General features: G+C 43.7%; 2 protein-coding genes across 4 annotated transcripts; one reads left to right on the top strand and one right to left on the bottom strand.

Annotated features, from left to right (window-relative positions):
- The first annotated feature begins 40 nt into the window (after positions 1-40).
- mief2 (mitochondrial elongation factor 2) lies at positions 41-4,290 on the top strand. Of its 2 annotated transcripts, none has more exons than XM_034052024.3 (4): positions 41-216; positions 1,229-1,389; positions 1,699-1,870; positions 2,208-4,290. In XM_034052024.3, exons 1-4 carry the CDS (start codon positions 192-194, stop codon positions 3,269-3,271), a joined length of 1,422 nt encoding a protein of 473 aa, XP_033907915.3. In that variant the 5' UTR covers positions 41-191; the 3' UTR covers positions 3,272-4,290. The 2 variants fall into 2 exon arrangements, with proteins under 2 accessions (XP_033907915.3, XP_058851750.1); XM_058995767.1 differs by having other exon boundaries at positions 41-282.
- A 246-nt stretch (positions 4,291-4,536) lies between these two features.
- Positions 4,537-13,675, bottom strand: top3a (DNA topoisomerase III alpha). Of its 2 annotated transcripts, none has more exons than XM_058995766.1 (20): positions 13,565-13,675; positions 12,908-13,207; positions 12,536-12,595; positions 12,141-12,214; positions 11,915-11,990; positions 11,538-11,646; positions 11,093-11,236; positions 10,683-10,853; positions 10,178-10,278; positions 9,683-9,757; positions 9,324-9,406; positions 8,957-9,164; positions 8,656-8,841; positions 8,306-8,435; positions 7,781-7,894; positions 7,186-7,351; positions 6,485-6,631; positions 6,252-6,374; positions 5,383-6,146; positions 4,537-5,163 (listed from the first exon to the last, which is right to left on the bottom strand). In XM_058995766.1, the coding sequence occupies exons 2-20, from the start codon at positions 13,106-13,108 to the stop codon at positions 4,997-4,999; spliced, it is 3,099 nt and encodes a 1,032-aa protein (XP_058851749.1). In that variant the 5' UTR covers positions 13,109-13,207; positions 13,565-13,675; the 3' UTR covers positions 4,537-4,996. The 2 variants fall into 2 exon arrangements, with proteins under 2 accessions (XP_058851749.1, XP_033907673.3); XM_034051782.3 differs by having other exon boundaries at positions 4,537-5,160.
- Between the last annotated feature and the right edge of the window lie 44 nt (positions 13,676-13,719).

Below are 13,719 nucleotides of genomic sequence, written 5' to 3'. Positions count from 1 at the left end.
GTGTGTGTATTTGCCTTGGTATTTAAACCCCGCCTCCCGTGCTGTCAGTCAATTCTGAACGCGGATGAAGAGAAGGACGGCGGGCGATGATTGGTCCATCGAAGAGCCAGCAGCCTTCCATTGTGGACGTATCCGTGTAGCAAGCAAGCAAGCAAGCAAGCACAGACAGACAGAACTGGCTTTGTGACAGGATGGAAAAGAAGGGGCCGAAAGAAGGTAAACTTTGCGTCTGATTTTCGAAGTTATGATTTGAAACGTACAGACAAACGCAACGACACAGAGGTGAGTTTATGTTACTTGCTAGGAATGGTTGTTTTGTTGTTATTTTTAAGCACCGTACGGTTTGCTGAGGTGAGCACGGATGTTGATATACTAGATTACACTGGTTTACCCAGCCTGTACAGCTGTCTTTGCACGTACTCGGTGTATGGCAGAAGTCTTGCCTTTAGTATAAATACACCTCGGTATACCGGTGTATTTATTTTAACGAGGCGCGTCATACAAACATTTTCAAACAACAAAAAGGCAACATGTAAAAATATTGTGACCGAGTATACATGCTCAAGCATATTTCTACTTGCTGTAAAAGTGCGGTGTGGTTGTGTAGTGTAACAAATGACCCAGTAAAAAATATATTGCGTTCCAGATTAAATTTGCTGTGTCGTATATGCACGAGATAATGTGACGACTTATTCTAGCAGTGCAGGGTGCAGATAGTGCGAGAGATAGTGACAGTGGGTGTTTTTAGGGTGGGCATGTTGAAGCAAACCAGTATGGAGCAGATCTTGGATCCCAACATTCTGTGTGCCGGCACTGCTACGCATTCCTTTACAATCAAAGCATGATGTACTGAACCTGTGAAACTTTGCACTTTAAAATGCATCTGCCTGACTATGAGAGCAATGCCCGACTCGCGCATTTCCAAATGACGTCACTGGAATGTGTTGATGAAAACACTGTTGGTTTCCTGTAGAGTAGCCAGGGGGCTCCACACCCTCGTTTTGCTTGCTTGGGCTGCCAAAACGAGAAAAATAAGTATTGCGTGTGTAGATCTGAGTACTGAAGCTTTTTATAAGCATTTTTCTGTTGAGCAGTTTAATGAGCAGCAACACATTCCATGATCAAACGGCGTTTTGCAGCTGAAGTTTTCAGTTGTTTTGTACGTTTCCTTTATTGTGACAGGGAATGGTCTGCCCTTCATATTTTACTAAAATCTTTTGTGTTACAGGGACTGTACCTACGATGGAGGGCACAGTTCAGAAAAGAGGGAAGAGCCGGCGAGAGGATGGCATAGCGACGGCCGTTGACTTCCTGCTGGCTAATGCCAGGCTGGTGCTTGGGATAGGGGGAGCCGCTGTGCTGGGGATCGCTACACTGGCAGTGAAACGGGTAAGACGGTCCTCCCCTAAAAACAGTTCCTCTTTCTAGTCACTTTGTAAATTTAACACAAGAGCTAATGTTTATTGTTCAAATAACTGTATTGAATAAAACGCCCCAGTATAGCATGCCATTAAATGCACAGGATCACAATGCTAGGACTGGAACAACATCTACTTCAATCAAGCCTGCAAATTCACATTTATATATAACGCATGCATAGGTATTGCAGTAAGTTATTTGCTTCAAGCTTCCTTTGTTGCCTGTCTGGTGTCTGTGTAACATGAGCAGTGACCCTTGCTTGTCCTCCCTTTCTTGCAGCTGATTGACAGAGCCGCCCGCCCCCCAGGTGAAGATGAGAAACCAGACCAGAAGAGCATTAGCGAGACCTGGGAGGAGCTGAGCTTGACTGGTGCTTCCCCTAAACTGCTGAAGAGGGGGCTTGAAAACTCTGTGAACAAAAGCTTACCAGCTGTAATCAAAATAGAAAAAGGTAAAAATAAATAAATAAATAATAATTTGCTTCGTACTGATCTTATTGGTTACAAAATTAAGCTTGGCAAGTATTATCAGTGCTTGTGTTTTTAAAATGATGTAGCTGTAGGTGTGACTGCTTGTAGTTTGGTATCTTGCATGTGTTTTTGGAGACATTGGTGTCCCTGTGTACATGCACTGGAGGTCTATTTAAAACTGCACATCATCAAAGGTCACAGATCTCCTTGCATGGTTTGACTTGATGTATTAGTTGGTAGTGCTGGCCTCAGTTGTTGGACAGATCTAGCATCAGTTCACACAGTAAATGTATAACAGCTGTATTCATGTTTCCACAGAGGACTGCAGCGCTTCCAGTATGGCTGAGATGCCAAAGCTAGAGATCCGCCGGGTTCCGCTATGCGTCACTCTTCAGGAGAAGCTCCTGCACTATTACCAGAGTCACGTGACGCTCTCCGAGTCGGACGTGGCCCAGGCCAAGCAGAAAGCCCTGGACGTCTGCATGGAGATCCAAGCTTTCCTCCGCAGCAAGCAGCCTGAGATGCCGCTGGGGGAGATGTCTCTGGGCGGTTCGCTGTTTGACGACCTTCAGGTTGTCTCCGCTGATCACGCTTGTCTCCTGGTGCCTTTGCTGATTGAAGAAAAGTTCTGGTACTTTGTTCCAGGGGAGGAGACCATCCTCAATACCCCACAGTTCTGGATGGTCAGACGGACAAACCTGGAGTACTTTGGTCGGGGGAGCAGCTACTGGGATAAATTCATTGTGGGGGGCTACCTGTCTTCCAACGCGGTCAATGAGTCTTTGCACAAACTGGTGATGGGGTCCATGAATTGGCCAGCCCTAGGCAGCATGTTGGAGTGCACCATCAGGCAAGTGATGGGGTCCCAGGAGCTGAAGCTAGAAATCCAACAGGAACAAAGCCAGCTTTTCATTGATATCTTGCCAATAATAAGGTTTGAGGAGACAGTGCTGACATCCCAGCCAGAGAGCAAAGGAAACTTTGAGAACCTGTGGTGCCGGAGCTTTTACATGGATGAAGCCACCAAGCTCAGGGACCTGGATGCGTCCGATTCTGGTCTCCGGCTATGTTGCCTGAAAATCCTTAAAGCGGTCTGCAAAGACCAGCCGTCCCTGAGAAGAGTGACCGGCGGGCATCTGGTCAACGTCATCCTGCACCTCAGCGACATGGAGTCGGACTGGAGTGAAGCAGCCCTGGCTGACCGGTTCCTGCAAGTTATCACGGAGATGACTGGCTACCTGGAGCAGGGGTTCCTGCCCAGCTACTTCAACAGTGCTGTGAACCTGCTGTCTGAACTGTCTGCAGAAGAGATTGATGAGATCGGGTATACTTTCTATTGCGCATTGTCTAACCCGGATATGCTGCTTCAAAGAGCAGTATAAAGTGATGATTCAAAAGCACGGATGGACAAAGTTTTCATGCCAGGGGCCCTATTGATTTAATTCTACATAGCCTCTGGCATTGGCACTTTCATTGCTGTCTAAACTCCTTTTGAATACAATGTATTTTTGTTAATTTTTTTTTTTTTGGTGAGGCAGTTTAGACAGTTGGATGGTGTGTGTGTGTGTGTGTGTGTGACACTTTTCTAATGAACATGGCGAGTTGCTTTTTATAAATCGAAACTAGCAAGTTAAAGAGAACTCTTCTGATGTATCCATCAACACATTTGACCTGCTTGAATTAATTTTACAAAGACAGATCTGAAAAGGGTCTCATTTGTATTGGCTGGCCTATATTGTAATTTTACTTCATGGACCTGTGCATTTGTTGGTTACAGGTCAGTGGTAAAACAAGTCCAGGGTACCGTAGATTTGCTGTTAAGTTGAACAAAAAACCTTTACAGTATACTTAGTTTTCATGCAGCGAGGAGTTGCAGGTGGTCATTTAGGATTCTGGCCAAAGAGAACTGCATTTTTGTAGTGCTTTTTCCCTCGTTAAATTTACATATGGTTCGTCGGTTAATGAGAAAGTCCCCTGCCCAGAATCTGCTTGGCGGTCTATAGTTTTGTAGAATGGGCAGAATAATTTGTTGTATGATTAATAGGCATTGTTTAGTATTATAAAATGTATTAAGTGTATTTTTGTCTTCAAATTTAAATATTAACACATACAAAGTATTTCATATTAAAATATATTTTAACACACTCTGCTGTTCTCTCCCATGTAATTTGATTTATTTTTTTGTTAAAAATCGTTCACCATTTAGTGCACTTATAACCAAAGTCTTTTCTATGCAGCTGGTAGTTTGACACACTGTCCTCAAAACTGCGTAATTCCTTTTGAATTCTGTGTGTTTTAACCACTGCTGGATTGGTTACTAATATGAGCTTGTCCTTGCTGGAGCAGAATTTAATAGTTTTAAAATGATATTCAATAAAGCTTTACTTTGTTTAAAAACTAATTCTGCATTGTTTCACTTTCTCCCAGTTAATAAATACATATTAATAACTATACACAGTAGAAATGCTAGATTGAAAATCCTGAAGTTGGTTAATTCTGACCATCTTATGATCTGTTTGAGCTGGCTCAGGCTATGTCTCACTAGGTAGTTATTCTGTCAAGTTATTTAGAGTTTTTAAGGTAAGGACACATATGTCTGAACAAATTGTTGAATATAGACACACTGTTTCATAAACCACTCCAAGCGTTCTGTTTTATATACATTTATTATAGAAAACATTAAATGATTTTAAAAAACATTAAAACATGAATATAAACAATAAAGGAAAAGAAAGTGTCAGATTCTAAATTGACACAGAAGTTCAGCTCAAACTGTCCAGTGTTCATTTTCTCTGAGATTGATCGAGTTTATTTTAAGCTCAGGCATGGCTATAGTCGGTATAGACACACACAGTTTATATGCAGCACAGTGTTGCAAAGAAGAGCAAAAGGCACACGTCTGTTATACAGAACAGGTTATATTTACAGAATATATGCCAATATGTGTTCTCGGGACATAACATTTTATAACAGGACACTTTATTTGTAAAAGACAGAGGCTCTACTTAATCATCAGTGTTACCTTTTAATTTGTGTGTCAGGAACAAATACTTGTGAACATCTTTTCCCCTTTTAAAATTGATGGCAGTATATGGGAAAGGGCTCTCTCAGTTGTTCTGTGGGCAGGTGGTTCTGTTATGGCCCGGCTGGTGGCAGACTCCACACGTCATCTGCCTCTTGGATGCGGGTCCTTTAGTTGGGGCGTTGCCACCTTGTCTTTTCCCTTTCTGTCCCCCAACCTGGGGAGCAGAATCAAACCCACCACCTGGACCTACTCAAAAAAAACACACATTAACAGTATGCATAAATTCAAAACTTCTAAAAACTCCTCTAATAAACAAAGTTTTTTTTAAATACTTAAACTTCAAAAGAGTCTTACGCAAAAGCAGCAGAAGAGCAGAAGGAGTTACATAAAACCACACCAACATGCTGTAAAACTGAAACCACGTCCCATCTTTCTACATCTTTTTTTTTTTTTTTTTAACATTATTACCTGGAGGCACGTTCTCATCCGCCCACTGGAAGAAGCCGCACTGCTGCTCCCTGGGTTTGGGACACGTGTGGAATGAGCGCCCCCTGTTGGGCCCGTCCTTCATTACTGTCCGCGTCACCGCTGGTTCATTACAACTGCACACGGCTGCATCACCTCCGCCCCCACCCGAAAACCTGCTGTTGCCACCTGGACGCCCAGTGACACTGGAGCTGGGGCCAGCGCTGCCTCCGAACCCTGATGAGGGTCGAGCAGCTGACCGGGGTGGATTGGAGAACCCCCTGCCCCCAGCACTCCCATGACCCTCCTCCGGCTGCTGGTCGGCCCACAAGAAGAAGCTGCAATTGCCTGTGTTGCACTTGTAGAACTGGCGGCCCTGGTTGGGCCCTTCTTTGCGCACGGTCAGGATGATCGCATCCTGTCCACAGTTGCAGACAACGGCGTTTTCTCCGGCAGGTCCCTGAGCTGCCTGGACTGGACGAGGGGCGCTAACAACGGCCGCTGGTCTTTTGGGCTCCAGTTTGGATCGAGGAGGTTGTCTGCCGCAGGAGTTATCGGGGCGTCCTGGCTGGTTGTGAGACTGGTTGTTCCGCAGATAGCTGCCAGACGGAGGGTTCGTTTGAGGAGTACCACCTCCTCCTCCTCCTCCTCGTAAATACTTCAGGTCCAGGATCTCCCTCAGCATCTCGTCACAGCCTCCGATGCAACTCACAAACTCCAGAGGCATCGCGGGGGGCAGGCTGCCTCTCTTGAACTTGAATTTCAACCTGGAACCGACACGGCAGATCAATCAGATTTATGTTAAAAAAATCTGTGTGTGTTTCACGCCCTCACAGAACACCTGGACTCAGTTCCACTGTATGCAGCCTCACCTTTGCACAGGATGTGGTCGGCATGTAGGACAAACACTTTCATCTCTGCTGACCTCCAGAACAGACTCCGGAAACCACACTGCAGCCTTACAGCCAGGGTAGCCCATACAGGACAGAAAGAACCTGAGACACAAATAAAAGGGAAAGTCATACATGTATTTAGTACTGCATGAGAACTTAATTCAAACAGGAGAACAAGCAACGTTAGCTTTGAAATGATGTGTGATCCGCACCCTTTCCCATCTTTCTTCCTCTTGAGGGCCATGTCCCGGCTGCACTGCGGACACTTCCTGATGGGAAGAGGAATCTCCATCTGGATTTCCTCCTGTTGGGTGAATTCTCTCGCCTCTCCGAAGTAGCTGGACAGCGCCTGGTCCAACCTGAGAACAAGACCAAACAGCACAACCATGGAGTGAGGTCTAACGAACACGACAGTGCCAGCTCCAATCTACAACATAGTCCAATACAGTACAATGCTTCATGTACAATACAACAGTGTGCCCCATAGGTGCAGAGCACTGACACATGTGTCTTTGCTTTACTTATACAATATAGACATTTTGGTACATAACAAAATGAAAGCTTAGCACATCAAAACAATTACTAAATATGTTATTGGAAGTCATCTTATTTATTAATAAACATTTTCATGCCACATTAAAATGCCACACCTAGTTTACAGTCTCCGTGCTGAAGTATATTATTATTATTATTATTATTATTATTATTATTATTATTATTATTATTATTATTAATACTTTTTTTACTTGCAGGTCATGATTTACTATATTTTGAAACAGTACCCAATTCTTTCAGATCTGCAATGGACAATAAAAGAAGAAAAAGAAAACTTCACAATCACTGCTCAGGTCAGACTGGCTGAACCACCACCACCACCACACAGTCATTCATAAAGAGCGACTCCTGAACTCACTTCTTCGCCTTCCTCACAGCTTCTATAAAGACCTGCTTGTAGTTCTGGATCTGCTGCCTCAGGACAGTGAACTTGTCCTTCCTCCCTTCACAGATCAGCTTCAGGTCAGCTTCAAGCTCAGCTCTCAGGTCCGGTTTGGACATTTCATAGCCCATTGAATCATAGCCTAGAAACAAACAGACCATCAATACACACTGCAGGAATCCTGAAGGAAATCTGTAGGACACATTTAGAGTCAAGCTGATGGCTTCTGTGAAGAGATGCGGTTTCGTTTTACTCTACTAAGTGTTTTGGATCAGTTATTTTCTGCTGTCATCTGCCTATACCGGTCCACAATTTGGTACCACTTACAAATAAAAGGTACACTATTAATAAAACCAACAACTTCCCACTGTAATTACAACAACTTATAAAATATGATATTAAATGAACATGTTCCGCAGAAGACAAATTATCAGAAGAGATCACTCTCTGGTGCCAAAAATATCTTCATTACTTTACATGAAGCAATTTAAATGCCAGCCTTCATTGTAACTGGTTCAGCCCACGATGAGTTCACTTTATCCACCCCACTGCAAAGTCTAATACAAGGTACCCTCCACCAGTCCCATCCCCAGCTCGCCAGGCAGGAACCTCTGGTCCGGAGTCAGCCCCACGTACATCCTGGACTTGATGGTCTCAATGTGGTCGGCGTGCGTGGCATCAGTGCCTACCAGAACAGGCAAAAAAAAAAAACACAGACCGAAAACATTCAAAAGCTATTAAAGAAATACCTTTCCATCCGGCTTCAAATAAATCAGATACATGATCTGCATTTCAGTTTTACTGCAATTTTATGCAACATCATGATTCACTGAATCTATGCTTCAGTAATGCTTGCTGCACCTTGCTGCACAGGACACTGGAGCTAGGCTGAGGGCAATGGAGTAATACATCTGTGAGGCAGGGCAGGCAACTGAACACACCCTCAGATATGGAGCCTGTATCCTAAAAACAAGGGTGTGGCAACTTGCTCTATTTAGCTTGGAAGTAAATTGCTAGAATAATCTAAAATCTGGAAACTCTTCTTCCTCCAAAACAACCCGTTTGTCATTTGAAAGAAGGAAATCGTTTCTCTAACCAATGCCGTGCTTCTCCATGAGTGAGATGAGGTCGGCCTCGGTAAGGAGCTGTGGTGGGCTTGTCTCTCCGTCCAGCATCTCGATGGTGGTGGGCTGGAACTGGGACCCTCGCTCGTACACTGGGATCACCTGCAACATCACCCAAGCATCAAGCATTGCTCATATACGGCTAATCCTGTATGTGTGTCACACGCGGGAAATGCACAAACTAACTATGAAATTGTATCTCCGGAATGGTTATTTTTCATAAAATGGCATCGATGCATGATGGGGGAAAGACAAACTAACGATACACTGGCAAGGTTAAATAACATGCTGCAGTAAACACACGGTACAGTCGGTGCATTACCTTCGCATACCACTTGTCGTAAGGGTACACATCCAGGTAGTTCCTGGCGATGATCATTAGCCCGTGCGTTGCAAACCTCTCCTGGGCGATGTCAATGTCCACCGTGGTTTCCTGCCCCTGTGCATCCTGGGAGCAGCAAGCCAGGAAGTGTCGGACGATGAACTCGTACAGGCGCTGCTCGTTCCCCTGCGCAGTGCACATTCCAATTAAAACCTGGCTGCGAATGATCCGTTCTCAACCAATTCACAAGCAAACAAACTCTGCCTCCAAAGGCTTTTCGAAGTGCTTGACGGCAGCTCACCTGCAGGCCGCTGGTGTATTTGGTGGGGTGAATGGGGGGGTGGGCCTGATCTGTTTTGGTCCCATTGCGCGGGGTCGGCCCGCCCCTCTCCAGGATCCCCTGTGCGAAGGACCCCCAGTGGGCGTCCTGGGTCTGCTGCTCCACCAGGGGGGTGAGGTTGAGGTCTTTGGGGAAGATGTTCGTCTCGGTACGGGGATAGCTGATAAACCTGAGAGACAGGCGAGGGAAAGACACCTCAAGCATTCACAAAGAAGGCATGCAATACAAATCTGCAGCCGCAGCATAAGTGCAAAATACTGTACATACTGTTTCAGCTTTTCAGCTATATTTTTTTTTTTGTAGACCTAAGTGACCGGATGGGTTTTACCCTTGTGTGTACAGCTTTTCTGCTATTTTCATGGTCTCCTTGGCACTTATTTTCAGCTTACGAGAAGCCAACTTTTCAAGTTCCTAAAAGAAAAAAGAAAAAGGAAATACATCTTGAACACGAGTCAATAAATACAGCTTGCTTTGTACTCATCATTACATGTGCCAAGTTGCTCAATTAGCTAAATCAAAAACATATTTCAAATAAGATTAAAATAAGTCTTCTGTATAGTTTACTGTAAACATACTTACTCAAAACAATAGCCTATGTTTAATATCTAAAAATGATCAGTACAAAGGATAAATCAGAGTATAACAGTGGAAGTTTAACAGTAAACACTGCCGTTATCCTGTACTTACCACCGTGTCGAGGGGTAAAGGCCTCCATTTACTCTTTGGTTTACTGGACACATCGATGACCGTGGCAACAGGATTCTGATAACAAAAAAAAAACATTGATAGAATGACAGGCTAGTCCAGTTCTATATACTTCTCCTGCAATGAGAGACTGTGTGTGTGTGCGCGCATCTGTGTGCGTGTGTCTGTCTGCGTGTGTCTGTCTGTGTGCGTCTGTCTGTGTGCGTGCATCTATGTGTGTGTGTTTGTGTGAGTGTGTGTGCGTCTGTGTGTGTGTGTGTGTGTGTGTATGTGTGCATCTATGTGTGTGTGTGTGTGTGTGTTTGTGTGAGTGTGTGAGTGTGTGTGCGTCTGTGTGTGTGTGTGTGTGTATGTGTGCATCTATGTGTGTGTGTGTGTTTTTGCGCGTCTATGTGAGAGCGTGAGTGTGTGTGCGTCTGTGTGTGTGTGAGTGTGTATCCAGTGCAACCATTAGGGCCAGCCCTGTGAAGCACACACCTCCATACACATCTGGTACAGGACTAGGCAGGCAGTGTGGTGGAAGAGCCGGTTTCTTTTCCAACCGAAATCCACCTCGCAGTCCTCCATCTCGTGGGTCACTTCAAACAGCACAGAGAGGGAGAGTCAATAAATTTACTGTACAAGTTTGAATAAAGTGGGGCAACATGTAGAGCGACCCCACAGTTAAAAATGCCGGTCACCTGGAGCTAACCAAGCTATGTGGTATGCAGTGCTGTTCTTTAGAAACGAACCTTAAGCGCTACATACACTGAGTGTACTACTGTACATCTGCATAGTATTAACTCCATGTATGGTTTTTTTTTTTATTTTGTGTTGCAGATAACCAGTGATCTGCCTTGCACTTCAGAAATCAGAAAAAACCCTTCAAACCCAGCCCTGTATCTGCACTGTGTAAAACGGTTCTATCACGTTTAGCAAGCGCCGAACTAGCAGAGAAATCGCTTTCAAGCTGCACGAAACCTGGCCGGGACGCATGCACTACCTTTAATTTTGTAAAACGTCTCGGGGATAAAGGCCTGAATGGCTTTAAACCTCTCCACCACAAAGCCCAGCGTAGGAAACTGACAGCTGCCATAGCTGATGAGCTGGTCCGAGAGCACAGTAGGGAAGATCTTCTGCAGCCTCAGAGTCTGAAACCTGGTGAACGAGGCCCCTAGCAGAGAAACAGGCAGAACAAACACCTTATCTATAACAACAATGAAAAACTATGCAGCAATGTAGCAATATATCCAGCAGGTTGGGTATAGAAGCTACAAGCTGTAAGGTTTTACAGCAGAAAATATGGAGATAAAAAAAAACTGTGATGTGCTTTTTTTTTTTTCTTCTGAAGTTTGTGGGAAATAACTGTCGGGATGTGTTATAGTTCTACGGCAGTACAGAGGTCCGGTTTACCGATCCGAAGGTCCAACTCCTGCCTGACATCCACGGCATCGCTGACGTTCTGGTCCGGTTCCGCTAGGTTCTGGCAGGCATTCCTGATCGAGTTGGGGGTGATCTCTGAGAAGCGGGCTCGGAACACCTGCAAATTCTGCTTCACTGAAATAAGAGTGTGTTCAGTCATCATAACATGCAACTGCACTGCAGCTAACCAAATACTGTACTCCATTATAGTTCATGGCTTCACAGAGCTTTCTGCAACTTTCATCACCATGAATGCACGGTTTTAAAAATATAAGGATGTCTGTAATCTGTCTGTAAAATCAAGTTTCATTACAACTGAAAACACAGTTCTCTAGAAAGATAAAGCTTATTACTGCTGTTATTTTAACATTATTTCAGCTGCTTTAAATTGAATAGCAACTTTCAGCAAAGCTCCTGTAATGGATTGATCTGTCACCTGCTTTACAGACTTCGATGACCTCAAAGCCAATGTTCTCTCCTTCGCGATCACAATCTGTCCAGATGACCAGAGCCTGACACTGCCTCACCTCTCTCTCCAGGGTCCTCTGGAGAGCACAGCGCAAACACATGAGAATGTTAAAAACGCAGGACATCACTGAGCAATGTAATATACAGCAGAACAACAGGAGGGGTACAGCGTTAACCTGGAAGATCCCTCAGTTTAATAAATATATTAAATCTATAGTAGATATACAAAATAAAACTGTGTACATTCTGTCTTTCAAAACAAGTATCTGGAGAGATTCTTCCATAACAGGGCTCACACTGTCCATTCTGATAAATGAAACGGAAATGATCAGTACATTGCTGCACCTTGATATCCACATAGTTGTCTGGGCAGTATTTTTCCACTTCTGCATCAAACAGGACGACTGGGTTGCAACTATGCCTGCAAGATGAAAAAAACGTGAAAGGTATTTCTGCAGCAAAGCATTACCTGACAAGCATGTGCTGCCTTCACTCATTCATGCACAGGGATCTGTCCCGTGATACACAGCATCTTGTTTAGGCTGACTTGCATTAAAGGTACTTCACTTACCACTTCTGAAACGGAGCTTTGAACTCCAGCCCCAGGAGGTGACCCGATACTGAGGTCATCGATACAGTGACATTCTGTAGAGAGAAGCACAAATCAGTTTGATTAATCACTGCAATGTAACGCTCAAACCCCACCCGAATCACGACTCATTGTAAAAGTGCATGTGTTACACTTAAAACGTTTTCACAATACACTACTGCAATCACATATCCCAGCAGTGCTCAGATCAGGAAGAATAGAATACTTATTTTCATTTCTTTGTGCTGGTGTACTTAATAGGAAAGGATTCCAGAATGAGGGGCTATAACTTAAAGTTTACAGCTAATATTTGAAATGACTTAAATATGTATGCTGTAAAGAAGCTAACAATATGAATAAATATGAAAATAACATACCTGCCCAAACCAGTGATACTCATATTCGTAGATTTTATTAAATCTAGACAATCCTTCTTTCTGTTAGAAAAAAATACACACACAAATTAATTGTAATATTACATAAAATTCACATTCTGAAATACTAATACGTACAAAAAAAACATTATATATCAGGGACGGAAATAAGACTCCTACTAAAACCTGGAATGGGTGAAACTACTATGCAACAGGAGTCTTATTTCAACCCTGCATATGCAACAGGCTTGCTGTCCCTGGTCAGTTTGAGTGGTGTAACATACGGAGGCTGCACAGTTGGACATAATGGAGTGGATATATCAATTTCCAACCACAATGTAAACATTAATGCCCCTGTAATTAATGTTTACTCACCCTTCGCATCCCCCCGTTAGACATGATCTCTGCGATCCCTTTGGCCGCATCGTTTTTTTCGGCCACACACAGGACTTTCTTTATCTGGGCTCGTCGCATGTCTTCAGTCGAAACTCGTCTACAGAACCAGCTAAACTTTTCCAGGACTGTTGTCAGCCTTAATCCAGCGCGTAATGTTAAGCACCCTCTTTGAAAGATCATCCCAGAAGAACCTGATTGTTTCCCTCTTTCTTCTTCTCCTGAACAGAGTTGGGGGATGCTGGTGGCATTACGTCACTGTATCACCTGCACATCTCCTCACTGTGAGATTTGAAAAAAACAAACATGTACATTTAACATGCGATTCTTTACATTTGATTAAAGATAACTGACAGTTTTATTATCAGTGCTAAGTTATTGTCAGGTCCTGTAATGTAACTTTCGCATACCGATCATATTATCAACGAACATTTGCCTTTACAGCACTATTTACAACCTTCGTTTACATTTACAAAACTGTGCCTAGACTTAAATCTGACAAGCAAACTGTTGATTGTCAGAATCCGTTCCAAAATACCTTTCAGTTATTGTCATAGTAACTAATTACTTGAACTAGAACTGTAATCAAATCCTTTTTACCCTTTCTACACTCGTTAAGATATACATCTTTTGACTCACATTTAATTTTTCATTTAAATCCTGTTAGCTCGAGCATTGCTGATTTGAACACAGTCCCTTCGTCTTTACCGCATGCGGACAAGAAGTGTCGCAAACACCAACTTTTCGGTAGGCTGTCGTAAAAGCGGATGACTAAAAACTACATTTCCCGGTAT

This window comes from Acipenser ruthenus, chromosome 22 (genome assembly GCF_902713425.1).
Source record: "Acipenser ruthenus chromosome 22, fAciRut3.2 maternal haplotype, whole genome shotgun sequence".
Lineage (NCBI taxonomy): Eukaryota > Metazoa > Chordata > Actinopteri > Acipenseriformes > Acipenseridae > Acipenser > Acipenser ruthenus.
The sequence above is the reverse complement of the archived record's forward strand: the minus strand, read 5'-3'. Positions and strand labels throughout refer to the sequence as shown.

What these genes read in the sequence shown, in the direction of transcription:
- mief2 (XM_034052024.3), top strand. Translation starts at nt 192, where the DNA reads ATGGAAAAGAAGGGGCCGAAAGAAG. An exon ending in CTACACTGGCAGTGAAACGG is followed by an intron (nt 1,390 to 1,698) that starts GTAAGACGGTCC and finishes CCTTTCTTGCAG; the next exon opens with CTGATTGACAGAGCCGCCCG. An exon ending in TGTAATCAAAATAGAAAAAG is followed by an intron (nt 1,871 to 2,207) that starts GTAAAAATAAAT and finishes ATGTTTCCACAG; the next exon opens with AGGACTGCAGCGCTTCCAGT.
- top3a (XM_058995766.1), bottom strand. Translation starts at nt 13,108, where the DNA reads ATGATCTTTCAAAGAGGGTGCTTAACATTACGCGCTGGATTAAGGCTG. An exon ending in AGTATCACTGGTTTGGGCAG is followed by an intron (nt 12,215 to 12,535) that starts GTATGTTATTTT and finishes TTCTCTCTACAG; the next exon opens with AATGTCACTGTATCGATGAC. An exon ending in ACAACTATGTGGATATCAAG is followed by an intron (nt 11,647 to 11,914) that starts GTGCAGCAATGT and finishes TGTGCTCTCCAG; the next exon opens with AGGACCCTGGAGAGAGAGGT.